The sequence below is a fragment of the Asterias rubens genome, chromosome 7 (genome assembly GCF_902459465.1).
Source record: "Asterias rubens chromosome 7, eAstRub1.3, whole genome shotgun sequence".
Taxonomy (NCBI): Eukaryota; Metazoa; Echinodermata; class Asteroidea; order Forcipulatida; family Asteriidae; genus Asterias; species Asterias rubens.
Genome location: NC_047068.1, coordinates 1,921,488 through 1,949,469, shown reverse-complemented (window position 1 = coordinate 1,949,469; position 27,982 = coordinate 1,921,488). Strand labels below are relative to the sequence as shown.

At 39.2% G+C, this 27,982-nt stretch overlaps 1 protein-coding gene across 1 annotated transcript; it reads left to right on the top strand.

The window, feature by feature from the left end:
• On the top strand, positions 1–27,982 carry LOC117292327 (DNA topoisomerase 3-alpha-like). The gene is made up of 25 exons (XM_033774350.1): positions 1–394; positions 861–994; positions 1,726–1,801; positions 2,670–2,778; positions 4,914–4,965; positions 5,460–5,551; positions 6,824–6,994; positions 7,760–7,935; positions 8,545–8,627; positions 9,323–9,420; positions 9,964–10,130; positions 11,602–11,778; positions 12,607–12,685; positions 13,817–14,000; positions 15,671–15,758; positions 16,888–16,954; positions 17,780–17,964; positions 18,224–18,297; positions 18,675–18,766; positions 19,976–20,342; positions 21,045–21,154; positions 22,070–22,352; positions 24,124–24,272; positions 25,027–25,143; positions 26,588–27,982. Exons 1-25 carry the CDS (start codon positions 161–163, stop codon positions 26,617–26,619), a joined length of 3,396 nt encoding a protein of 1,131 aa, XP_033630241.1. The 5' UTR covers positions 1–160; the 3' UTR covers positions 26,620–27,982.

The following is a 27,982-nucleotide window of genomic DNA, read 5'->3' as shown; positions in this document are numbered from 1 at the left end:
TGATCATGGGCGAAGTGTCAAAACTTCACTCTGAATGGATGTAGCATGTACCACTTTTAAAGCGTACTTGGTAATTAGCAAAGTGCTTGATTAATCACGAAAATGGTCAGTGGTGTTTGTGACATAAGTATACATTTTTATAGCTTCAGCTTTATGTTTAATGTTTGTCTCAAGACTGAGAAGTTTGTTTTGGAATGTTGGTCGTGAAAAGTTAACACTAGCAAAGATCAGTTGCAGTCTCTCGTCAGCTGGCTGCTGTTTTGGTGGTGGTATTTCAAAGTTGGGAACTTGGAATCACAAAATGGCTAGAGGTTTGAGAGTGCTTAATGTTGCTGAGAAAAATGACGCGGCCAAGTCACTTGCTGATCTGATGTCTAGGGGGCAATTTAGAAGGGTAAGTTTAACTATTTATTTTATTTATATTAATATTATTATAATATATTAAGTAATTAGTTAGTTGAAACATGTCAAATCAAACCACACAAGTTCTAGTTTCTACATACTAACTAGTTGCGATAACATAACCCTCCTCCCGACAGCGAAGGCTCCGGCTTCACCGTGTGGAGGAGGGTTTTGTTATCGCAACTAAAACCTCACCTTCCTAGGCAGGTGGTGGATTTCACGAAAATTTAGGATTAGTCCTATTCCACTCTCGTGGAGACGATATCGGAACGAACCTCTATATATTCGTGGAGACGATAGCGGACGCTGAACAAACCTTTTTTATAGTTCTAGGACTAGTTGTAAGGAGTAGGAGTAGATTAATCCTATATCTCGAGTTAGGACAAGTAACCTGTTCTAAATGTTGGTTGTTTCATTATCGCAGTGTTTTTGTTTTTGTTTTTTGACTGATTAAACAGAGTGAAGGATTCTCCAAGTTCAACAAGATTTATGAGTATGAGTACAATCTCTTTGACCAAAACTGCAAAATGACGATGACATCAGTGTCCGGCCACTTGCTCAACTATGAATTTGTCTCGGCCTTCAAAAAATGGTAAAACAAAGTGTACATATTCAAGAGATAGTGATGTCAATTGTTTGTGTCTTTGCCCTTTGCTTTTGCTGTGGTGCCCTTTGGTTGAAAAGTTTCAATACAAATTAAAAATTTTCCTCATAGAAGTGCCCCTGCTCAGAGAAAAATTTTGCCCCTTCCAGAGCAAAGCTCTACCCCTGGCATTATATAAAACACATCAAGCACTTTGATTTAAAGAGCATCTGCAAACAGTAGTGGCTTTTACACTTTGCTTTTGAGTTTGAGTGGCTAATAATGCAAAATTTGTATCTTGCTTGCCTTGAAGGTTAAAGGCAGTGGACACTATTGATAATTGTCAAAGACCAGTCTTCTCACTTGGTGTATCTCAACATATGCATAAAATAACAAACCTGTGGAAATTTGAGCTCAATTGGTTGTCGAAGTTGCGAGATAATAATGAAAGAAAAAACACCCTTGTCACACGAAGTTGTGTGCTTTTAGATCCTTGATTTCGAGACTTCAAATTCTAAATCTAAGGTCTCAAAATCAAAGTCGTGGAAAATTACTTCTTTCTCAAAAACTTTGTCACTTCAGAGGGAGCCGTTTGTCACACTGTTTTACACTGTCAACCTCTCCCCATTACTCGTTACCAAGTAAGGATTTATGCTAATAATTATTTTGAGTAATTACCAATAGTGTCCAGTGCCTTTAAAACAGATTTTGATTGCTCTGATTGATCTGGTTTATTGCAGGCACAGTTGTAATCCAGTAGCTTTATTTAGTGCTGAAGTCTTCAAAGGATGCCCTGAAAACTATAAAGACATCAAGGTAAGCTCAATGTGTAGTGTGTGCTAAGGACAAGACTTTACCCCCCCACCCCACCCCCTGGATCATATGCCTACAGAGGAGGGGAAATGTCAAATTCAATTTTGTGATGTACACATTTTCCAACAGATAGAGTGAGAGTCCTCATGTGAGTGGGGACAAATTACAAGTCTCTACTGTCATATTAAAGGGTCAATGCACTTTTTGTAGGACAAAAAACCACAATGTCTACAGATTTACACTAAACTTACACTGTTTGAAGATAATGATAGTAGAAAGCGTTCCTTTAAATATTAGTTGCTGAGGTGCTGTAGTTTTTTAGTTTTTATGTCATGAAAATAAATTTCGTCTCAGTGATCATGAGACGAAAATTATTTTAGTATGTAAAAACATTTGTTCATGACATTGTTTTACTCATTTCTCAAAAACTACAGCACCTCAGCAAGTAATATTTTAAGGTACGCTTTCTACTATCATTATCTTCAAACGGTGTAAGTTTAATGTAAATCTGTGGGCATTGTGTTTTGTGTTACAAAAAGTACCCTAATCCTTTAAAATGGTGTAAATTGCCATTGCATACGATAACCTTCCAATGGTCAATTTGTCACATCCAAAGGCTGAGATAGTGTATCACATGAGAAACATTTTGTGTCAAAAAGGCAATTTACAGGCAACCAGTTCCAGGCAATCTCAAAGAAGAAAAGCCATTCACATTTGAACCTTAACATATTTTTCTTTTGTATTGTAAGACGATGTTTTACAAAAACTACTTGTATGCTACCAAAGTGGTCCGATAGCATGCACTGCAGTGCAGGCCCCAATGAATAACCTTCATGCTATTTTAAAAGGCTGATACCTTTGTGTTTTTCAGAGGACATTAGAGCGAGAGGCCAGGAAACATGATGTTCTTGTTATTTGGACGGATGGAGACAGGGAAGGTGAAAATATTGGCTTCGAAATCATTCAAGTCTGTACAGCAGGTATGTCAAGTTATCAGCCAATAAATTACAAAGCTATTGCTGAGGAGTCAAGTGATATAGAAAACTGTAAAGTATGGAAATATTGACTGCTATGAGGGGCATAGTTAAAATTATTGGCCCAAGGTGATGTCAAAACCATGATTAGCCCGAAGCGAAGCTGAGGGCATAGTCATGGTTTTGACATCACCGAGGGCCTATAATTTTACAGTCAATATTTCTTTTATGTACCGAATAAAGATTCTTCTAATCAACAACAACACTATAAGGTTAAAGGTCGTCTGCGAAGAAAGGTCGCGCCGTGACAAGGAACACTAGTCGTACATTCTACATAATCATAGTTGCATTATTTTCAGAGCGGGCTATTGACTATGCCCCGGGCATAGTCACTATGACGTCATCTTGGTAGAAAAAGGGGGCATAGCTATTTCCATAACTCCATTTTTAACCAATCAGATTAGAGGATTCTATACATGAGGTATATAATACACAACTAATACTGACTGTTTCAATGACTCTATTTTTAACCAATCAGATTAGAGGATTCTATACATGAGGTATATAATACACAACTAATATTGACTGTTTCGAGTGCTATGGTTAATACTATGAGTCATGAGGTGATTCCCGGAGTGTTCTGTTTTATAGAGCACGCCAAAATGAACATATATAACCCATCTTATCCTCACTCCACTGGTTACCCATTAATAGACACATTCAATTCAAAATACTTCTACTCCATGGCGCTGCTCCCATCGACATTTCAGATCTCCTTCATAACTACACTCCTACCCCACTCCCTTGGCTCACAACACCAACATCTCCTTCAGGTTCCAAGATTCAACACAAAACAGTATGGAAACCGGTCACTCAGCGTTACTGCTCTGGAACAATCTCCCCCATCACGTTTGTTTTATCACCTCCTTTGAATCATACAAAAGTGCTCTTAAAACCCACCTCTTTTTTATACAGCAGTAATTACCTTACTTGTGTGTTAATCTTTCAGTCAATTGTAAATAGTTTAACTGGTTATTTATTTGAGTTATTTGTGAAGCACTTAGAGATAACTTTATAGGCCCTATATTAATCGAATATATTATTATTATTAGACTGTTTGTGGGAACACTAAGGGTGTCATAGTTTTAACCATAGCACAAGAAAAAGCAGTCATTGTTTTATAACATAACAAATATTGACTGCTTCGGGTCCCGACTCCCGAGGTGATCCCCACCGCGTTCGATTTTCCTGAGGCGCAGCAGAGGGGAAAATGGAACGGTCCGGGGATCACCGAGAGAGTCGTAGTTTTAACCATAGCGCGAGTAAAAGCAGTCAATATTTGTTTTATAACACCCCAACAGACTATCATCCTCGTACACAAAATGTTCGTACGCGCGTTTCAGATACACAGATGCACAACTGATTGGGTTCGAGGTGGGTTAAAAGACGTCTGGGTACTGCACGCCGTGTGATAGTCGTCGAACTATCACACGGCAAACGATGCACTATCACACAGCCGCCGTTTTTAGTAAAACTACGACATATCACGTGACGCGCTCTAAACCAATGAAAAGGCAGAATATTTGTAAGGGATGTTGTTAAACCCGATACTACATGTATGTTTTGTGCCTAGCCATCTCTATGTATTAAGAAGCTGCTGATGTAATGGTGTAGTATTTCAATTCCTACAATGGCTCCTTCATAGTCTTCATGTTAAAAGGCAGTGGACACTATTGGTAATTACTCAAAATAATTATTCGCATAAAACCTTACTTGGTAACAAGTAATTGGGAGAGGTTAATAGTATAAAACATTGTGAGAAACGGCTCACTCTGAAGTGACGTAGTTTTCGAGAAGGAAGTAATTTTCCACGAATTTAATTTCAAGATCATAGAATTGGATTTTGAGGTCTCAAAATCAAGCATCTGAAAGCACACAACTTTGTGTGACACAGGTGTTTTTTTGTTCATTATTGTCTCACAACTTTGACGACCAATTGAGCTCAAATTTTCACAGGTTTGTTATTTTATGCATATGTTGAGATACACCAAGTGATAAGACTGGACTTTGACAATTACCAATAGTGTCCAGTGTTTTTAACATCTTACAACTACTTGATGTCCATTTTGTTTTGATTTCAGTGAAACCTCAGTTGGATGTCTACAGAGCGAGATTTTCAGAGATAACTCCACAGTAAGTTGAGTACAATCCGTCACCCCCTCACAAACTGGATGCCATTATTTATCAAAATTGCTGTTCTTTGCATATATTTCTGGATGAGTTAAAACATTCTCTAGTTTTCAATAAACACATAACCAAATCACATCTTGTGTTTTTTACTTTCATGAACAGACTCTTCCCAAAATTGCCAAAATGACATGGACCCCATCACATTGGCAACAATTGTTTTCTATACCCATGCATGAATGTAATGTGCATATAGCATGGGAAGGGTCTGTTGAAAAGGCGATTTGGGAATTAAATAACTCGTCAAAACAGATGTAAGAATAAAAGCATATCAACAGCTTTATTTTTGTCTTAAAGATAAAGTTAAATATAGTAGCAGTCTACAAACAATAGTTTGAAAAATAGTTCAACTTCAATTACGATTTTCTCCGATATCAGAATGTTTGTTTGTGTAGCATGTAGGTCATTTTAACATTTGTACAAATATTATCTGTTTACAGATCTATTGCCAATACATGTCGTAATCTAGTTCGGCCTGATGAGAGAATAACTAATGCAGTAGATGTCAGACAACAGCTTGATCTGAGAATAGGTAGGGTTAAATCTCACGCTAAGTAATAGCTGAAAGTTACTGGGCCCAATTTCATGGCTCCGTTCACTGTAAGCAAATAATCGGCAATACGGAAACAGGGAATTCAGCAAGCATATGTTGCGGGTCAGCAGGTAACTTTTGCTTGTGCGTTTTGCGTACACTACGTTTCTAGGCAATCTGTGCTTCCAGTTTGTATTATACTCAGCGCCTTCACTACCTTGTTTGGTAGGTACGTGTGCTATATAAGACTTCGATATTATTATTATTGTTATTATTACCACAGCTAGTGCAGAAAGTTGGCGCTTTAGCGCACAAAGTTGGCGCTTGCACAGTAAGCGGCGAATGGTGATTGTAATTCGGCGGTAAGCAGAGCCATGAAATTGGTCCCTGAAGGAGACCAAAACTGCCTTTTCAGTCTTACTGGCCAATTAAGATGAGTCCCCCCCCCCTCTCTTTTAGTCTTTTATAAAGAATAATTCGAACCAACTGTTTTTTCAACTTGTAAAAAATGCTTCAATTCTGATTATTTATTTTAGCTTTGATTTGAATATCTGTCTGTCTTTAATGATCTTCGGCAACAGCCACCAACCACTCTCGTTCAAACATTGGTTTAACATCTATGATTATGAGTTGCACCATAAAGATGTTGTGCTCAGTAACTAGAGGGAGATACTTATTCCAGTCAAAGTGAAATCAGTGGTTAGTGTAGCAGTATGCCATAAGCAGACTGACTCAAGTCTAGTGTTTACTTCCCATAATGCATTGTATCACCTTATAACATGGCCGCCAGCATGTAACAGTCAATTCTCATTATCTGGAATAAAGCTTGAATTATAATCATAACATACGAAGTTGTATCTTCTTACATGGTAAGTTAGCGTGGTAGGATACAAACTTACAACCTCGTGATTGCAAGTCCTGCAATCTAACCACTAGACCAAGAAGAATTGCACAAATCGAGACATTGTGATTCAGTAACGAGACGACAATACTTATTCTACTCATTGTAAAATCAGCAGTAAATTTGGCAGGATTCGAACCCATAACCTTGTGATTGCAAGTCCTGCAGTCTAACCACTAGACCACGATGAATTGCACAAATCAAGACATCATGTTTCAGTAACTAGACGATAATACTCATTCCAGTGACTGTGAAATCAGTGGTTAGCGTGGTAGGATTCAAACCCACAACCTTGTAATTGCAAGTCCTGCAGTCTAACCACTTGACCACGGTGACCTATTGATTGATTATTGATCACTGTTTCATTTCAGGTGCTGCTTTTACTCGTTTCCAAACCCTACGATTATGCAAGGTGTTTCCTAACATCCTGGACGGGCAGTTAATCAGCTTTGGTAGTTGTCAGTTCCCTACACTAGGGTTTGTGGTTGAACGATATAAACAAGTAGAAGCGTTCATACCAGAAGCATTCTATAAAATCAAGGGTAAGTGTTTTTTATTACCAACTTGAGTTGTACCGGTAAGTAGGATTTGAAACTTAGCATGGTGGAAATACGATATTGACAGGTTTGCAGTAAGACCATGTAATGACTATCTCTAAATGAGTTGGGGTGGTTCTGAAAAGAACCGTTGGTTTCAACTCGAGGTTTTGATCACTTACCATTTCATAGCTTGAGGGGTGTTGTATTGAAAGAAATCATTGAACAATTATAATTTTTGCATTTATTTTACTTTTTGACCAAAAATTGTTGATGTTTTTGACCGAAAAGGTATTTATGAATGGGAATCAAAGTGTGTTGAATCGGTTTTCAACTAGTTGTTTAAACCCGCCGAGACCTGGTTCTTGATAATTTACCTCGACTTCGTCTCGGTAAAATTATCAAGAACCAGGCCTCGTTGGGATTAAACCACTAGTTGAAAACCTCTACGCCACACATTGATTCCCTTAGTTGCTGAGGTACTGTAGTTTTTGAGAAATGATTCAAACATAGTCATGAAATACATTTTTACATGCTTAAATAATTTTCGTCTCATGATCACTGAGACGAAAATTATATTCATGACATTGTTTTACTCATTTCTCAAATGCTACAGCACCTCAGCAAGTAATATTTTCAGAGAAGCTTTCTACTATCATTATCTTCAAACTGTGTAAGTTGAGTGTAAATCTGTGGACATTGTGTTTTTTTTCCTACACAAAGTACATTGACCCTTTAAGAATCAAACTTTGTTTTATCTTTTTGTATCAGTTTTGCATGAACTGGATGACACTAAAGTGGAGTTTAACTGGAAGAGACATAGATTATTTCATCGTTTAGCATGTGAGGTATTACTACAAGTATGTCTTGACGATCCCATGGCAACAGTAACTAATGTCAGCAGTAGAAGTAAGAGTAAATGGAGACCATTACCCATGGATACAGTGGTACGTATCATGGATTCCATGCTTTCCAGATTGTGCAAACTTATATCATAATGTATTTCAAATAATAATAATATCAAAGTCTTATACAGCGTATGTATCTACCAAACAAGATACTCAAGGCGCTGAGTATATACAAACTTTCAGGAGGATAGGTTATTGCAGTGATGAATTCTGAGACCCAATTTATTTAGGATCTTATAAGGGTTTACAAGGCGCATACAGCAGCCACAGCCAGGAACACCAGGGCGAACCCCTTCTCTTTTCGATAAGTGCACTGGGTTCTTTTACATACGTTACACAACACATGGGACCAATGGCTTTACATCCCATCCAAAGGACGAAGCAATGGTCAAGTGTCTTGCTCAAGGACACAGTGTCACGGTATAGAAAATTGGCTGGAACTTCTACTTAAGCTTATAGGATCGCTTATTTTGATGAAGTAATTCAAAACAGGTGGATGAAATTGCAAATTTCAGTATACCGACATGAGACTAGAATTGGATTTGTGTAATGCCAGAGCTGATGTCAGTTTGGTGGTCAAATAATATCAATCGCTCCCTTTTCCCATCTGATCATACCTTATCATGGTTGATTTTTATTTGTTTTTAGGAATTGGAAAAGTTATCATCTCGCAAGCTTCGGATCAGTGCTAAGGAGACCATGAAGATTGCTGAGAAACTCTACACCAAAGGGTATGTTGTCACCAAACAATTAGATATTAGACCATCTCTTGTTTCCAGTCTTCATTTAGATTGCAAGCTTCTAGAACAAACTTCATTCACCTATAGACGATGTGACATCACATGTTTACATAAGAGCCACAGAGCCTGGACTTCCTGCAGGCATGATTTGTACACAGCTCGATGGAAGAAAACTAAAATCTTATATTTTATGGAGATTGCACTGTCTAATTCTTATCAACTTTTGATATGATGAAAGGGGGCCACATCTCAAAACTTGTCCAGCTTTTACTTTCATAATTCTTGGATTTTTGAGGAAATTTGACACAAAATGTAAACTTTCCCCTATGACCAGTGCAGTATCTTGCCTGCCAGAATACTCAAAGAATGTACAAGGTCACACTTATTGTAAACAAGGTTCACATGGTCTAAATAACTTGTTGTATTACCCATGTAAACATGTCATCGTGAGTGTCAAAAAACGTCTGTCTGTAGACTTATTGCATATGATATCAAAAATTTAAAAATAAATAAATACAAATACAAATTTGAACAAAATCTTTGATAAAACAGTACAGGGTGACCTTGTTGTTGTTGGGTATAAATGTTCACACGTGGGTTGTATGTTGTGTTCAGTGACACCTAGATAATCGATTTAAACTTACTTTTTAATACATTGTGGGAATTCATATATTTGCCACGCTTAGATTCATCAGTTATCCACGCACTGAAACCAACACATTTCCAAAGGAGTTGAATTTACGTGATCTGGTTCAAGAACAGACACAGGATCCAAGATGGGGACGTAAGTAACCTTTATTTGAGAAGTTTCGCATGCATGCGGATACAGATACCATTTTGGGCAAGTTCTCCATCTTCAGTGTCAGAATCCATACGCGCCGTACATAAACATTTCTGGTTCTTCATGGATATGCTAAAAGTCGCGTGCTGCGTGCTGGTGGTAACGCACAAAAACTGAATATGGGAGATAGGACTTAAACCACTATGGACGCGCTAAAAGTCATGTGCTGGTTTGCATGAGCGTTGGAGATGGGCTAATGGCTGCCCCAATGTCAGAATGCGTATGTATGCGCAGCTGATCTGGTTATTTTTAATTCTGTATCTATGGCGTGCATGCTGTTCATTGCAAATTGTCTGCGTCCCATATCCAACTCGGCCTTCAGCCTCGTTGGATATGGGACGCAGAAGCAGTACATTTTTCCGTATTCCACTCACGCTTGTGTGATAACTTTAATGCCTTAATATTCATGACCGATACTTGACTATGTTAATGCCTTGTTATACATGACCATTTCTTGACTATGTAAATGCCTTGTTATATTTATAGCGTTTGCGGCAGGCATCTTACAAGAAGGTCCGACACCTCGCCAAGGCAACAAGACAGATAATGCCCATCCCCCTATCCACCCTCTCAAGTATACCGATACACTGCAAGGAAATGACCAGAAGGTCTTTGAGCTCATTGTCAGACACTTCCTTGCTTGCTGTTCAAAGGTAAAAAGCCTTTTTAACACTACTCTATTCCCTGGGTTGCCGTCAGGGAATAAACGGCTGGCGTTTTTACTTTGTGATTACTTTACCTCGGCAAATGGGCATACCCCGAGGACTAGCCACCCTGCTCCGGAGTACGGGAAAGTGGTAACCCCAGAGTATTTCTTGAAACGTGCAGCCGGAACCCTGTGGAGTAGGGCTGTAATCCACGGGGATAAGGGATACAATGTGAAAAGGGCTATAGTGGGTGCGTTCGTTTAGCTTCCCTGGGTCGACCCCGGTCTGCCCCTGGTATGTTCGAATAGCTTTGACGTCATTCAAGGGGCTCACCCGGGTCAGCCCCAAGTGCCCTGCTTGTGGAGTGGGTCACTTGGGGGTGACCCGAGGTGCATGACGTTACCACGAGAGGGCGAGTGTGATTGTTCGATTAGCTCTTGTCAGGGGCTCACCTGAGTGAGCACTGCGGGGTCGACCCAGGGAAGCTAGTCGAACGCACCCACTGGCATCAATACAAAACTCCCAATTGAAATGTCTTTGTTGAAACTGATGTAACAGTTCTGTGAGTGGCGTGTCGTGGCCGAATATTCTTGCACATCAAACTCAAGTTGTGGCGGCTGAGTCATCACAATGTTGGTTTGAATCTCAGTCCTGCAGCCGGTTTCCTGAAACGATAGTATTGTATTAGTCCTATCTCGAGTTAAGACGAGTAACCCGTCCTAACTAAGGATTGATTCAATGTGTCCTAACGTCTTCGGATGCAGAACTTAACTTGTCCTAAGTCCTAATAAGATTAATCCTGAGATAGAAAGAGCTTGGTGAAATCAACGCCTGGCATTTTGTGTCCTTGAGCAAGACGCTTTACTTATAATTGCTCCTTGGCGTTTATATCTTGACTTATGGATTGTGCCGAGTAACCAAGTAGAAGTTGATGTCTGCTTAATTTGACCACGTTCTCTTGGGGAAACAAGTCCCCTTTTGAAAACCAAGCGACGTTGATCAATTTGTGTTTTAAAAGTCGTGTGAAAGCTTTGTTAGATAATCAAATTACCGAGGACCTTTGTTACTGGTGCTTGTGTAAAATATCCTTAAAGGTACTAGACAAAATAGTTATTAGCATTAAACCTTACTTGGTAACGAGTAATGGGGAGAGGTTGATAGTATAAAACATTGTGAGAAACGTCTACCTCTCAAGTAACAAACTTTTCAAGAAAGAAGTAATTTGAGGATTTGAGGTCTCAAAATCAAGCATCTGAAAGCACACAACTTCGTGTGACAAGGGTGTATTTTCTTTCATTATTATCTCGCAACTTGGACGACCAATTGAGCTCAAATTTTCACAGGTTTGTTATTTTATGCATATGTTGAGATACACCAACACATGACCAAGTAAGATCTTGGTCTTTGGCAAATACCAATAGTGTCCACTGCTATTTGTATTGACTCATTGATTGACACACCATTGTTGTATCCATAGGATGCTCAAGGTTTTGAGACCACTGTGGAGATCAAGATTGCAAGTGAAGAATTCTCTGCCCAAGGTTTGATGATCGTTGCAAGGAACTATTTAGATGTCTACCCGTATGATAAATGGAATGCTAAGGTCATTCCGGTTTTTCACGAAGGTCAAACATTCCAACCTAACTCAATCCAGGTAATATTATTCAACTTGTTATGTCATTTATCAGGGAATAGACCTTATGCATTGACGTCATCCAGCCGCCATCTTAGAGGTAAAACGGTGATGAAACAATTGCGTGCACAGATTTCTACGTGCGGCGCACAGAATTTGCCATTGAACAACCTCCTTTTGACCTCTAGGTGAGGGCGCCCTACTGAAAGGATGTCATGTGCATAAGGTCTATATTCTCAACCAGGGCCTGATTTCATAAACCTGTTTAGCAGAAAACACTGCTTAGTAAATTACTTTGGTAAGCAAGAAATGAGCGAGGCACCACTCGCAACAATGTTAACTTCATGGAATGTTGGCTGGTAACCTGTTTTTGCTAAGCAAGTGGTCAGCACGTTTTGATGCTGACAGGCTTTATGAAATTGGGCCCAGGGGTCGATTTCACAAAGAGTAGGACTAGTCCTAACTTAGGACTAGTCCTAGGAGTTATTGAACACGCATGGCTAGTCCTAAGTTAGGACGAGTTCTCGTACTAACTAGAGATAAGACTAGTCCGCCCCAGGTCACTTTGTTAAAACGTTAATGTTATAAGCAAGTTAAGACCAGCCGGTAATGATACCAATCGTACATGTACCAAATTATATAATCAGCCTGTGGCTATCTTTAACCATCAATATTTTAAATTATAGTGAAGTGTCTTGCTCAGGGACACAAGTGTCACGACTGGGATGCGAACCCACACTCTGCTGAACAGAAGCACCAGAGCTTGAGTTCGGTGCTCTTATCCGCTCGGCCACGACAATGTATTTGTTACAAGGTTTTTGCTAAAAGATTCATTATTATGTTACTCAGATGGTTGATGGCGAGACCAGTCCACCCCCATTACTAACTGAAGCTGATCTGATTGCACTCATGGATAAACATGGAATCGGTAAGTCTTGCCATTTCCTCATGCAAATCCTAATGCAGATTAAAAACTGTAATTTGCAAAAACTTTCCTGGTAATGTCAAAGGTCACACTCAGTATGGACAGTTGGCGCCTATAAAGTAGATTGGGTTTAAGTGATGTATGGAGCTTTGCATGTTGTGGATTCAATACATCACAGCGTTTATAAAGTGCCTTTTTAACAAGATAAAATTGCTATAAAGTGAGCAAACAAAATGGAACTATACTACAATATATTACATTTGATACAGATAAGTTTTCAGAGATTTCTTGAACATTGGCAAAGAGTTTCCATTTCTAATGAATACTGGGAGGTTGTTCCACATTTTGGGAGCAACAAACGAGAAAGTTCGGTTGTGAGCAGATGAGAATGTTCTGATGGTTGAGTGTTCGGTTAGGCGTGTGTTGTCAGAAGCTGATCGCAAGCTTGCCTGTGGCGGTTGGTAGAGAGCAAGGCAAGATAGCCTGATGCTATTCCTAGGAGACATTGAAACACAGTAACTAAAACATTGACAGTTACTCGCTCTTTGACCCGAAGCCAATGTAACTACTAAAGGCAGGGTGTCGCGTGGTCACATTTCATAGCACTGCAAATCAGCTTGGCTGCCAAGTTTTGGATGCATTGAAGACGTTGGAGGTGCTAGAAATAAAGCGCGAGGCTAGTTCACCTGCTTATAAGAGACTACATGAAGATGGTCCTGTATCACTTAGAATGTTCTGATGGTTGAGTGTTCGGTTTGGCGTGTGATGTCGCAAGCTTGCGCATGGCGGCTGCTACTAAAATGAATGACGAGATATAAACCCAGTTTTAATACCAATGTTAACTTGTGACTAAAGTGTTTGATCCTATGTATTGAACACACAGGTACTGAACTGCCTCTAGGATTCGAACTTCCTCTAGCAACCGGGTATTAAACCTCGGTAGTCTAGTTGGTAAGACACTGCTCTAGAATTTCAAGGGTCGTGGGTTCGAATCCCATCCGAGTAATATGCCTGTGGTATTTTTTCACAGGACTCGGGGAAAGTATACAGTGCTAACACACATCGGTGTATATGGGTAAAAAACCTTAATTAATATTCTTTATCCCCGATGCAAATTGACCATCTCTTATACAGGTACTGATGCCACTCATGCTGATCACATTGATACCATTAAATCTCGTCTGTATGTTGGAGTGAGACCCGATGGTAGGTTTGTTCCTGGTGAGCTAGGTATGGGACTAGTAGAAGGATATGACAACATGGGATATGCACTCTCCAAACCACACCTTAGAGCTGAACTCGAATCCGATCTTAAAAGGTATCTCTTTTGATTCTTCACCTTAAAGGCAGTGGACACTGTTGTTAATTGCTCAAAATAATTATTAGCATAAATACTTACTTGGTAACGAGTAATGGGGAGAGGTTGTAAAAAATATTTTGAGAAATGGCTCCCTCTTCATAGTTTTCGCGAACGAAGTAATTTTCCATGAATTTGGTTAAAAGACCTCAGAATTAGATTTTGAGGTCTCGAAATCAAGCATCTGAAAGCACTTAAGTTCGTGTGACAAGGATGTTTTTTCTTTCATTAATATCTCGCAACTTGGATGACCAATTGAGTTCCAATTTTCACAGGTTTGTTATTTTATGCATATGTTGAGATACACCAAGTGAGAAGACTGGTCTTTGACAATTACCAAAGGTGTCCAGGGGTTGATTTCACAAAGAGTTAGGACTAGTACTAACTGGGGACTAGTCCTAAGAGATATAAAAAACGTATGGCTAGTTCTAAGTTAGGACGAGTAACTCATCCTAAGTCGAGATAAGACTAGTCTTAACTCTTTGTGAAATCCATCCCAGTGTGTTTAAACAAAATCTGTCATAAGTTTGAGTAGTCCCTGGCAGGACTTGAACTTCACTCTAGAAGAGTGCATGGCTGTTTCCTCCAGTAAGGGGTACTTCTAGCAAGAAAATGTAAATCCAATTTGAACTTTCCAAAGGGCACCACATCAAGTGCGGTTGTTCTGATGATTTTTTAAATTATTTTTGTTTATGTAAGTTCGCCCAAAACAAGGCTAAAAGCCACTCTAGGTAAAGGGCTACAAGGAAGAAAACATAGAAATGCAGAAACTCAGTGGAGCAGAAGGTAGGAGTTGATGTTCCTCTTAAAAGATGGCAGATCATAGGATTAGTTCAAGGTCTGTCCTGTTTCTTGCCTTCATCAATGCATGGCATTATGGCAAAAAACATTCAACTCTTGATAAAGTGGACTGAATTTGCAACGATAGATCCCTCTGAACTTTTAATCTTTTCCTTTTGCAAAATTTGTAACATTGTACTTTACCAACAATTAACCGGAAAAATATCGTACACCAGGCCCTCTGGAATCACACAGCGCCCACATTTGCCATGTTAAATATTGTACACCAGGCCCTCTGGAATCACACAGCGCCCACATATGCCATGTAAAATATTGTACACCAGGCCCTCTGGAATCACACAGCGCCCACATATGCCATGTAAAATATTGTACACCAGGCCCTCTGGAATCACACAGCGCCCACATATGCCATGTAAAATATTGTACACCAGGCCCTCTGGAATCACACAGCGCCCACATATGCCATGTAAAATATTGTACACCAGGCCCTCTGGAATCACACAGAGGCCACATATGCCATGTAAAATATTGTACACCAGGCCCTCTGGAATCACACAGCGCCCACATATTATGTGAAATTAGAAAAAAAAATTCGCATCAGATATGACATTTCAGGCAGAAATATTTCAAGGGATATTTTCTACTATCATCATCATTAGACCATGTAAGTTTGATGTTAATCTGTGGTCTTCACGATTTTTCTTTTTTACCAGTTCTGAAACGCTCCTTTAAAGATTTTACAATGGAAGTGTCCTTTACTAAATAAATGAAAACGACCTTGCACAAGTGTTAAAATATTTTGTAAAATGATATATGTTGTTCTTGTTTAGAATATGTGAAGGAGTGAAGGACCCAGACGTTGTGTTAAGGGAACAAATTGAGAAATACAAACAAGTCTTCATTGAAGCTGCTGCAAATGTAAGAACTGGTAATAAGAGTTTGAGGACCCAGTCTTTACTGGTGGATTGTAATGACAGGGTTATTAGCTGCTAGTCTTGGTGCAAGACGTTTCTCACTTTCCTTTCAAGCACAGCGTGGCCAACTCACCAACAGCGCTCATATCGGCTGCCCCACACAAGTCAGCCACGTTATGCGTGAAAGGAAAACGAGAAACGTCTTGCACCAGTACTAATTAGCTGCTAGCTGGTAATGTACCATTCCATTAACAACAGCCAGCCACAAATCAAAATGTTCATTTTGTCTTGTCCTACACTTTTAATCCATCAGGTATCAAGTACCTAGTCTCTTACAAGTAATTATTTGTTGATGCATTTCATTGTGTTGGTTTGATGTGCGTATCAGCTACCTTTAGTTGATACCCGTTCTATGAATTCACACATACAGTTGGTATGTTCTTGGTTGTGGCTGCTTAATGCCCCGTAGCACCTTGTAAACCCTTATAAGGTGCTAAATAATTGGTTCAATAATTGTATATACTCAGCGCCTTGAGTACCTTGTTTGGTAGATACGTGCGCTATATAAGATTTCGATATTATAATTGTTATTACAAACTGAAGCTCATTGTTTTCAAATCTCTAAATGGGCAAGCACAACATCTACAAACCATCTCGCAACCTTCGTTCTGCAAACAAATATCTTCTACAAGATATCAAATCTCAGCGCACCTAGGGGGACAGATCTTTTTCTGTTGCAGCACCTCATCTCTGGAATCAACTTTTATCTTTTCTTCTCTTCTTTTAAGTCTGTTTTTTTTGTCATTGTTTACAATAATGTATGTAAACACGTCAATTTAAGTCTTTTTAACTTCTGTCGTGTATTTTGTGATATTTGTAATAAACCTTAATGAATTGAATTGAATTGAATTGAACTTCCTCTTCACATCAAAACATCCACTTCCATTCACTCTTTCAAAACATCTCTCAAAACACACCTCATGACGATAGATCCGTTCTTTTGTATTTAATCTGTGTTTTGTTCTTTGTGATTTTGTCTTTTAGTTTTCTTTGTAATAGCGCCTCGAGCACTTTTGTGGATATGTGCGCTTTATAAAACTTTGTTATTGTTATTCTAATATTTTTTTTGACAGGCCAACATGTTGGATGTAGCGTTATCTGGATATCTCGGTCAACAACCGGAAGCATATGTACCAGATGGTAAGATACAAACTTTGTCTTATTTTATAGGATTTGAGGCATTGCATGGTGAGGTATCAATATATATATATGGTTTGTGGTAACACCATATGTGTATCTACTTGCCAGGTAGTGTTTGTTCTTGGAGAACTGTCTTTCTTTATTCTACTACCGCGGAGTAGATTTATCGGATGTTCGGGAGACTTCTCAGTTCTGAAAGAACTGTCCTGCTTTTTAACTACTACCTGGGCGGAAGGTATAAAAAATTGGCTGGGACTACTAATTTAGCTTATAGCCGATCGAAATTAACTGCACTACAGCAGAGTCGGTTCCTGAAGGGAATTTATAATTTTGGTTCTCAAACACGTTGGATTGTTTTTAATCCTACGAAGATACAACACAAAATACCCATGACCTTTAGAGTGGTTAAGAGCATCGAATTCAAGTTCTGGTGATAATTCACCGGAGTGTGTGTTCGAATCCCGGTCGTGACACTTGTGTCCTTGAGCAAGATTCTTAACTATGATTGCTTCTCTTCACCCAGGGGAATAAATGGGTACCTGCGAGGGTAGGGGTTGATATTGTGAATGAAAAAGCCTTTGGAGCGATATAAACTGTTGCCCAGGTTGTATACTCCCCAAGGGAGCTGAGAAACATTAAAAAGGGATGTTATTGGCCCTATGACCAGGGCACTAATGTAAAGAGCATTGATACGGTTATTGTGAAATGCGAGCTTGCCCGTTGGCAAGAAGCAGTTCCTAATACGCATCGATAAAGGGTAAAATCTCAAAATTATATTCTTTATCCCTGATGCAAAAATGAATTGGTTACATTGTCTACTTACAGTGACTGAGATAGAATCCATGACTCCAGTTCGCTCCTGCCCACGTTGCAACCAATCAATGATCCTTAAAGCCAAGAAAGATGGCGGCTGGATGGTCTCATGCACTGGCTACCCAGCATGCAAAGCTGCAGTCTGGTTCCCTGGGGCTGTACAAGAAGCATCTGTATCTGATGATGTTTGCCAGAATGTAAGTTATTTAAATTAAATTCTAGTGTTCGGCCAGGTCTTGGTAAAAACATTTTACATAGTCAAAAATAAACTCTCGTTGGGATTTTACCAATGTACCCCTCATTTATTGTGGAAAGTGACATTTTTTTGACTCGGCCAGGGGCTTGTAAAGGATGGGTTTTGACTCGCCCGCCAGAGTTTTCACTTGGCTTTGTTGACCGGGTGTAATTTGAACTCTTATTGCATAAAGTATGAATGTTTGTTTTGTTTGGTTTTAGTGCCTACCTGGACCAGTGAAGAAGATCAAGTTGAAATTCAAGAGAGGATCCGTACCTCCAATGATGCCAACACAGTATGTAATCCTCTTTTATAGCTTCTATATACGGCGCCCTCTAGTGGTGTATCATACAATCCTTACACAGTGTCTTTGCCTAGAGACGCTTTCATATCTTTAAAAGTCCTTCCCCCTTTGGTAACTCAACTTTCAGAAGATTGGTAGGCTATACCTGTTCCATTGATAACCAATTATGACGTGAGCATGCAATATCAAATCCTACTAAGTTGAGCAATCTCCTGAATAGGTTTTTGGAGGATTTAGTAAGAATAGTTTTTTTTTAAAGGGATTAAAGAGTCTACGATGTGTTCTTAAATTTAAACAGCTTTGTGAATTCATCAGGGTTGTGACCGTGTGTTAAAAATTCTCATTTGTATGTTATTTTTTGTACACAGATATTTTGGTTGTATCGGCGGTTGTGATGTGACACTGATGGACTCCTTAGATCTGAATCTTAATTATCTTAGGGCTCCTGCTCAAACACAAGGTCAGTTTATATTAATAATAATAATAGTAACATTTAAAATCTAAATTGTGTCCCTTACATACAAAATGATCAAAGGTGCAGAACACATGTTAAAAAGCACAGAGTTGAAAAAAAAAAAAAAGGAAAAAAAAGACGGGTCACCAGGCCAGTGCCCAAACAAAAGCATGGGGATACATCTGTCCCGCCAACAGAGAATTAATAGTTACTTATTACATAGGCCTATCCCTGCTGGCATCGGTAATGTTTCGACCTTTTCAGGAGACAGATGCCTCTAACCATATCTATGCCTAACTGGCAAGGTGACCATAGAAGAAAGACCGCTAAAAAGCGGCTTTAAAAAGTGTGTTTTATTCACATCACTACCAAACTCTGAAGACTCAATTACATGTGTTTATTTTATCCAGTACTATCAAACTCATACACTTTGGGCATGGTATGCAAGGTGGCATTATTGAAATAGACATTTTGCAATTACTTTTTGTACTGGTCCGCTATCAGTTAACATTACTTGACTACATTTGTAAGTGGCATGTCATTGTTGAGCGGTCAAGAGCACCAGACCCAAGTTCTTTGTGTTTTTGAGGTGGAGAGTTTGGTTTCGAGTCGCAGTCTTGACATTTGTGTAATTAAGCAAGACACATTGTTGCTTCATGTACAACAAATTGATTTTTTTTTTTATGAAAACAAGAACATTGGTTAAATGGATGATCTTCTTGGTAATGGTTTAAAGGCAGTGGACACTATTGGTAATTACTCAAAATAATTGTTAGCATAAAAACCTACTTGGTAAAAAGCAATTGAGAACTGTTGATAGTGTAAAACATTGTGAGAAACATCTCCCTCTGAAGTAACATAGTTTTCAAGTAAGAAGTAGTTTTCCTTGAATTTGATTTAGAGACCTCAGAATTAGATTTTGAGGTCCCGAAATCAAGCATCTGAAAGTACACAACTTCGTGTGACAAGGGAGTTTTTTTCATTCATTATTATCTCGCAACTTCGATGACCAATTGAGTTCAAATGTTCACAGGTTTGTTATTTTGTGCATATGTTTAGACACACCAAGTGAGGAGACTGGTCTTTGACATTTACCAATAGTGTCCAGTGTCCTTAATGCACCTTATTTATCTGTTCTGGAGTCAAAGGGTAAAACAGTTGCCATTTATGTAAACTCTCTTTTTTAGTGTTAGTATTCTTTATTTCTTGAACCAGTACCAACAACAAATGCAAGAAATGATCGGGGAAGAGGCCAAGCAAGAGGACGGGGTGGCAGAGGTGGTAGAGGGAATGGGGGAGGTGGTAGAGGAAATGGGGGAGGAGGTAACGGAGGAGGATGGGGAGGAGGCGGTGGAGGAGGTGGTGGTGGAGGAGGAGGAGGAGGATGGGGTGGAGCTGGTGGAGGAGGAGGAGGAGGTGGTGGAGGAGGAGGGAGGAGCGAGGGAAGAGGAGACAACGATTGGGGTGGTAGGGGAGGAGGTGGCAGTAGTAGTGGACGAGGAGGAAGTCATCAAAGTGGAAACAGAGCTTTTTCTTCTCAGGCTGCACAGTCTAGACAACCTCTTGATCAAGTACCTATTGGGTAAGTTCTCAAAAAAAAAAGCTGGTCCAGCAGTTAGACTGCAGGACTTGCAATCACAAGGTTGTAGGTTCGAATCATGCCTAGCTTACCGCTGATTGCACAATGACTAGAATAAATATTTTCAATGAAATACTGAATCACAAATTTTTTATTTGTGCTGTTCATAATCCTAGACCAATGTTTGTGTGAGAGAGATTGGCTGTTGCCAGCTTGGCATTTATATACCCTTGTTGGAGTTTGTCAGGTTCCCTTAATGGGAAGAGCATCTAAACAAACAAACCTGTAACAAGAAAATTAATAATATTAATAATACAAAATTCTTTTATAGCGCATGTCACAATAACCGTATCAATGCGCATTTCATTAGTGCCCTGGTCATAGGGCCAATAACATCCCTGTAATGTTTCTCAGCTCCCTTGGGAGTATACAGCCCTGAGCTGCCTGTAAGGCGCTTGTGGCTTTTTCATACACAATATCAACCTCTACCCTCTCAGGTACCCATTTATACCCCTGGGTGAAGAGAAGCAATTATAGTAAAGTATCTTGCTCAAGGACCCAAGTGTCATGACCGAGATTCAAACCCACACTCCGGTGACTTAACCACCAGAACTTGAATCGAAACTTGAGGTATTTCCATTTTCCAAACGGACCGAAGAAAGTGTATACCTCAGTATTTGTAATGCTAATTTCTTTATGTTTTAGAGGAACGTCATTCTTTGCTGGTACTAATAGCAGTAGTGACAATGCCGTTGTGTGTAACTGTGGAGGTGATGCATTACGGCTTACAGTGAAGAAACCAGGACCAAACAATGGTATGTCCAGGTAGTATCATTCTTACTGATGGAGACATTTTAAATTGTTTCACCCATCTCTCCCCAGATTTTAACTTTTGTACCGAGATAAAGAATATAATTTGTTTGTTTTTTACACTTACATTATAACCTCGATGTGTATTAAGTACTTTCCAGAGTTCTATGGGGAAAAAAAATAATGGCAAATCACTCAGGTGGGATTTGTACCCAACATTGCATTGCTGGAGCAAATTTCTTACCACTGAACCACCAAGCTAGGCCCAGTGGCTAGAGGCAGTACAAACCCTATGCCTCTAGCCACCGGGCTAGCTCGGTGGTATAATGGGAAGACATGTGCTCTAGCAGTGCAAATGTTATTGGTTCAAATCCAATTTGAGTGATTTGGATGTGGATTTGCATGATCCAAAACTATCCAAAGCTGCTTCTTACCAAGTATGTTTTTTTTGCAATAATTTTCAGAGTCGTTACCAAATGTATTCAGACCCTTTAAAGGCAGTATACACTATTGGTAATAACTCAAAATAATTATCAGCACAAAACTTTACTTGGTAACAAGTAGTTGGGAGCTGTTGCTAGTATTAAACATTGTGAGAAACGGTTCCCTCTGAAGTAACGTAGTTTTTGAGAAAGAAGTAATTTTCCACGAATTTGATTTCGAGACCTCAGAATTAGATTTTGAGGTCTCCTCGAAATCAAGCATCTGAAAGCACTCAACTCTGGTGACAAGGGCGTTTTTTTCTTTCATGATTATCTCGCAACTTTGACGACCATTTGAGCTCGAATTTTAACAGGTCTGTTATTTTATGCATTATGTTGAGATACACCAAGTGAGAAGACTGGTCTTGGACAATTAGCAACAGTGTCCAGTGTCTTTAAAAGTGTTAGTTCTTAACATAGTTTTCTGTTTGTCACTAGGGCGCCAGTTCTACAAGTGTAATTCCGGAGAGTGTAACTTCTTCCTTTGGGCCGATGAGAACTCAAACTCAACTTCCAACTCTACAAACAATTCCAATGATTCTGGTTGGAGTTCTAGTAAAAGTTCTGGTTCTACCAGTGGAAGCTCTTGGACTGGTGCTACGAGCAGCTATGGCAGTAATACTACAGGCAGCTATAGGAGTAGTAGTGGTTTTGAGTCTACAGATGTCAAGACTAATGTATGGGGAGAGGTCATGTGTCAATGCGGACAGGCGGCAGTCTTGTAAGTTACACAAAAAACTGTTTTTAGGGTTGAAAAAAGAATTGACTAAACTGGGATTCGAACCAACGACCTCTGGATTAAAGTGCCGGCACCAACTGAGTACCAACTGAGCTATCTAGCCCTATGTTGGCGGTGTCCCTATTTTGTGAATATCTTTGTTCGGGTGTGCCAGTCAGAAGCCATTCAACCGTAAACTGCCGTGTAGCCAGGGATCACACCCAAATTACAATACAACCTGGGAAGCGGCAGCCAGGGGATCACCTTAAGGGGATGCGACTTTTTGTTTCAGATATCAATATAAACCACAAGGGAAACTGACTGGGTAAATTTTTAAATGATTTTTGAAAATTGACAAAGAATTAACCCAGTCAGTTTCCCTTGTGGTTTATCTTGATACAATGAATTATTGTGATACATTTGTGTACCTTAGTTTAGTTTTAAAAATTTCATTGTGATTCTGGGTGGTCGGGTTGGCATAAAGACATCTTTCCTCACCTTCCACCACTAGAACCCCGGTTGGAATCATGCCGGGGCACTATGTGGATTGAGTTTTCAGTCCCGTCTTGACTCCATGAGTTTTCCCTGGAATAATTCTCTGGGTTTTCCTTCCTTATCTAAAACTGAAACTTCATTTCTTGTCTTCTCTACATGGGGATCTTGGCTAGTATAGTGATTAAACAGCTACCTGAGCGGAATGTTTTCAACAGAAATTGTATTTTTACTTGTTTTTATGCACTTGTTCACCATTTTAATGTAATTTTGATATGTGTACACTTCTGAACTTTTCGTAATTATCAAGTAAAAAATCAGGCCCCTACCTAAAGGTTTTTTGAAAAACTAAAAACACTTCTGCCGTTGAGAGCGGGTGTCAAAGGACAATGCCGCTGACGTCATTTGTGGGAGTTTGCTTTGTTATACATCCATGCTGCAACAAAGCGGCTTTATCTACTTATGACGTTTTGAGAGGGATTACGTAACGGGGCTTTTCGCAAATCTCACAGAAAAGCTCTGGACAAGGGCATACAAAATGATTGTTTTTTACACAATTGAAACCTATTTGTAACCATATGACTCGATTTCCTTATTCATCGAAAACATTTTAAGTGGTATTCAGCAAAGTTCACGACTTGACATTTTCGTTCAAGCAGGTCTTTAAGTTTTGTTTTTCTGAGAGTATCTTGGCTTCATAACCACAATAAATTACAAGGAAATGAAATGAAATAATGAACAAGACACTAACCATTCCAACCTTAATTGTTTTATTTTTAAATTGAAGGTTTAACATTTATAATGCTGAAAAAAAATTCTTTTGAAGATTTGGGGTTGAACAAAGTCAAATTTACTACAGCAGGATTTGAACCAACGGCCTCCGGATTAACGTCATAGGAATAAAAGGCTTCTGGCCAGAAGTTTTTTTATTAATTTAGTAAATGTACTCCTTTTTCAAAAACTACGTTACTTTAGAGGGAATCTTTTCTCACAATGTTTTATACTATCAAGAGCTCTCTGTTTCTCGTTTACAAGAAAGGTTTTATGCTAATATATATTTTGAGTTAATCCAAAACATGTACAGTGCCTTTAAACAATAAACTACAAGGGAAACTGACTGGGTAAATTTTAAATGATTCGAAGTTGAACAATGAAAAATGTACTATTTCTTTCCACAAACTTCATGTACTGTTTTGAAGCAATCACTATCTATTTTGTTGTTGCTGTTTTTGCAATGATCGGTGACGATTAATTGGTGTTTTAAACCACTTTTATTTTGTAGACGGACAGTACAAAAAGAAGGACCAAATAAAGGCAGAGAGTTCAACGTTTGCAACAAACCACAGGGCAAGCAATGTAACTTCTTCGAATGGAAAGATGATGCGGGGAACAGTAGAAAAGGAAACAGCTCCAGTAACCAACCATCATGGGGTAAGTTTGAAAATTAAGGGATTGAAAGCCCTTGTAATTGTAATGTCTTGAGCTTGACACTAAAAGCAAGTACGAGTGGGCACATTTAGTCAACAAATGGTTGACTACTGACCAGCAACGTACATGCGCAGTGATGCACTCACTCGCACGACTCATTTGGAAGTCTAGTCAACCTTCCGCCTTTTTGCTATAGTTTCACTGGTTCCCTCTACGCTTTAAACATGTTAGAATGGAACATGCTGTTGGGACCAGTGAAGAAACCATTGGTTCGAGGCTGGTTCCAATGGTTGACCACAGTAGTCAACCAATGGTCGACCAGCCTGAGTTCGAGTGCAAATGGTCAACCTTTAGTTACTTGCTTACAATGCAAATCCACCTTGAAGGCGCAATATGGCTGTCTAATTTTTCTGCTAACCTGTGAAATAAGCTTGCAGCTTAGCAAATTTTTCTGCTACAGTAAGCACAAAAATTTTCTTACCGTTAAGCAGCGCTATGAACTTGGGCCATGGTCATGATTGGTCACACTTCGGTTACAGTTTGGTTGGAACAGTTGTATCACAGCGGTTCAACCGAACACGCGAGAACGCTCAAACAATTACCAAAGGCCAAACATGTTTCTGGTTGGGGTCGCCAAAATGCACACCAACATGGAGTGAGTTTGAAAATGAAGGGATTGGGAAAATGGAGGCCCCAGTAACCGTTTGGTTATTTTGTGGTCACATTGATCTGTAAATTGAATTTGTTTTGATAACAGGTGGGAAGCAAAGTGGGTTTAGCAAGAAAGGAAGAGGTGGTAATTCAGGCTTTAGCAAAGGCAGTGATGATAACCGGAAGAGAAAGAAACCAACGTGTAGTATCTGCAATCAAGAGGGTAAGCAACAACGCATTAGTTAAAGGCACTGGACGACTTTGGTAATTGTCAAGGACCAGTCTTCTCACTTGGTGTATCTCACAAATGCACAAAATAACAAACCTGTGAAATTTGAACTCAATTGATTGTCGAAGTTGCGAGAGAATAATAGAAGAAAAAATACCCTTGTCGCACAAGTTGTGTGCTTTCAGATGCTTTGATTTTGAGACCTCAGCTGAATTCAATTCAAATACTTTAGTGGAAAATTACTTCTTTCTCAAAAACTACGTTACTTCAGAGGGAGCTGTTTCTCACAATGTTTTATACTATCAGCAGCTCTCCATTGCTCGTTACCAAGTTTTTATGGCAACAGTTGTTTTGAGTAACAACCAATAGTGTCTGGTGCCTTTAACAATTCTTCCACTTGCTAGCTGTAAGTTCTCCTGTTTTGTGTGTAGTGACCACATTTTAAATGTTTGCGTTTTGGAAATATAAGTATTTTATTACACACAAAATTTAATTAATGTTTTGTATATCTGCCTGGTACTGGTGAAAAAAAGCTGTTAAAAAATCATGCTTTATATATTAAATTTTGGGCATTTTGTTGCTAGTTTTGTTCTCCAAATTTAAAAAATCTACTGGGGTATCTTATTTATATACACATATTGACTGGCAACGAGGTAACTAGTATACGTCTATTCCCCCCGGGGACTTTGACTGACCAGAAGAGCGACCTATTTCTTGAGGCCGAAGGCCGTGGGAAATAGGCCCTCTTCTGGTTACTCACAGGCCTTTCTTTAGTCCTTATTTTTGTACTGTCTGTTGACAAAATAGAAGTGGTTTAAAACATCAACTAATTGTCATCGATCATTGCTCGGTCTTAAATGTGAAATTAGAACAGAAATCTGGAAAAGAAGGGAAGTTTTGTAGTTGCTGTTCACGGTTCACGCCAAGAGAGGGCGCTGTAACCAGGCACTATTTTCAAAGACTAGTACCTGGCAGGCACTACTCCTGCAAAACACGCGCCCGCGATCACTAGACTATATTAGTTCACCCAAAGTGACCATGTTTCAGCCAACCAGAATACAGAACCAGCAAGAGGCGTGTTATAAAAACAAATAATGAATGCTTTGTATTCGTGCAATGGAGAGAATATTTTCATTCATCAAAAGATTGAATGTTCAATTCAACTTGGCTTAGCCTCGATGAATGGAACATTCCGTCAACTCGTGAAAGTATTCTCACCTTTGCACTCATTAATGGTGTTTCCATAAACAGAAACAATAGTAACACTCAACCAGTCAATAATTTAAATCACATCGAAAAAGGATTGAAAATAGCTGTGTACCGCTACGAGCAGATTCAGGAACTTTATACTATCAAAATAATAATACCCCAAAATAAGATATCTTGTGGTTGTTTTTTCCTAAGACAATAACGTGTTTGTTTGGGTTTTTATTTTCAGGTCACACGAAGCGTAGTTGCCCAATGAAATGAGGAGTAGTCTTTCTTCAAGTCTGAAACATCTCATTGCAGTAGTCTCTGCAAACTCATATAGGTAGTTTCTTATCTCTGCATGTTTTTATTTCTACTTGCACGCGGGTCTCCTGTCCGCCATATTAGGGGCCAAAACATGCACGTGTTCACAAGCGCATTGGTGCATTATAACGTGTACCATCATTTTGTGCACACTTTGACCCCAAAAAGGGCAGACAAGAGACGCGCGCGTTGTGCAATGGGTCCATAGTCATAGTGAGGTTCTATGTTTTAATTATGACAATCCAAGGTATGAGTTAATTCTATTTTCTAATGGTTGGTTGGATCAAAGCAAATGCTAGTTGATCGATGGTTTGTTGTTGACTGTGAGCCCAAGTTGAGGTTTAGGGAAAAGGCCCATCGCGTGGATAGATCAACTTTCATTGGGAGCATTGATTATTCTTTGATTGGCTTTCTAACCTCTCGGATATGAAAAATAATAAATCAAAATGAGAGTTGTTGAAAAGCACCTTCTGCAAAGGTTCCAAAACACTGTACAAAAACGACTACAAAATTTCTGACTAAGAATAAAAGCAATTGAGTTTTTATCGTGGCTTTGAAGGATTCAAGAGATGATGCCTGATTGATGTGAAGAAGTAGATTATACAGATAGGGTGTAAGAACTGTAAACTCAGTACTTTCCCGAGTTCTGTGAAAATATCACAGGCATATTACTCGGGTGGGATTCAAACCCATGACCTTTGCAATTCTTAAGAAATAGATTGTTCCATAATTGGTGCACTGACTGAATGCTTGTTGGCCATCCTGCGTATTAGTGCGGGGAGGGGGGGGGGCTTCCTTTTTTTTATATTATAAAACTTGTTGACGATCCAGAGTCATGGTTGAATGTTGATGATGTTTACTTTATTTATTTGTTATCTCTGTCTAGTGGATACAATAAAGTACCTGCTCATCCATGCATCTACTATTGAACATGGTACAATAGACGCATTACAACACATCACAGGCATGGTCTAGTGAGTCTAGTTAGGGTGATCACTCACCATGAAGAGCTGGGAGTTTATGTTAGATGGTTGGTTAGTTGCCTTCACTTCCAATATGCAACAGAGCTTTACATAGTATATATTCAGACAGCATACTAAGTTAGACCCAAACCGTTTTAACTTTCAAGGTGATCGTAGAAAGTTGCTCCCCTTGCGTTCAGACAGCACTGAGTTAAACTCGATACGGTTTATCTTTGGTTTTAAGAGGTCAAAGCTAACGCAACCCTGTTACTCTAACATCCGGTTTATTGTCCTGTTCATTGGTCACCGTGTGTTTATGTAATGATTACGGAGGTCAATGGGTCGTCTGTTGTGAGTTA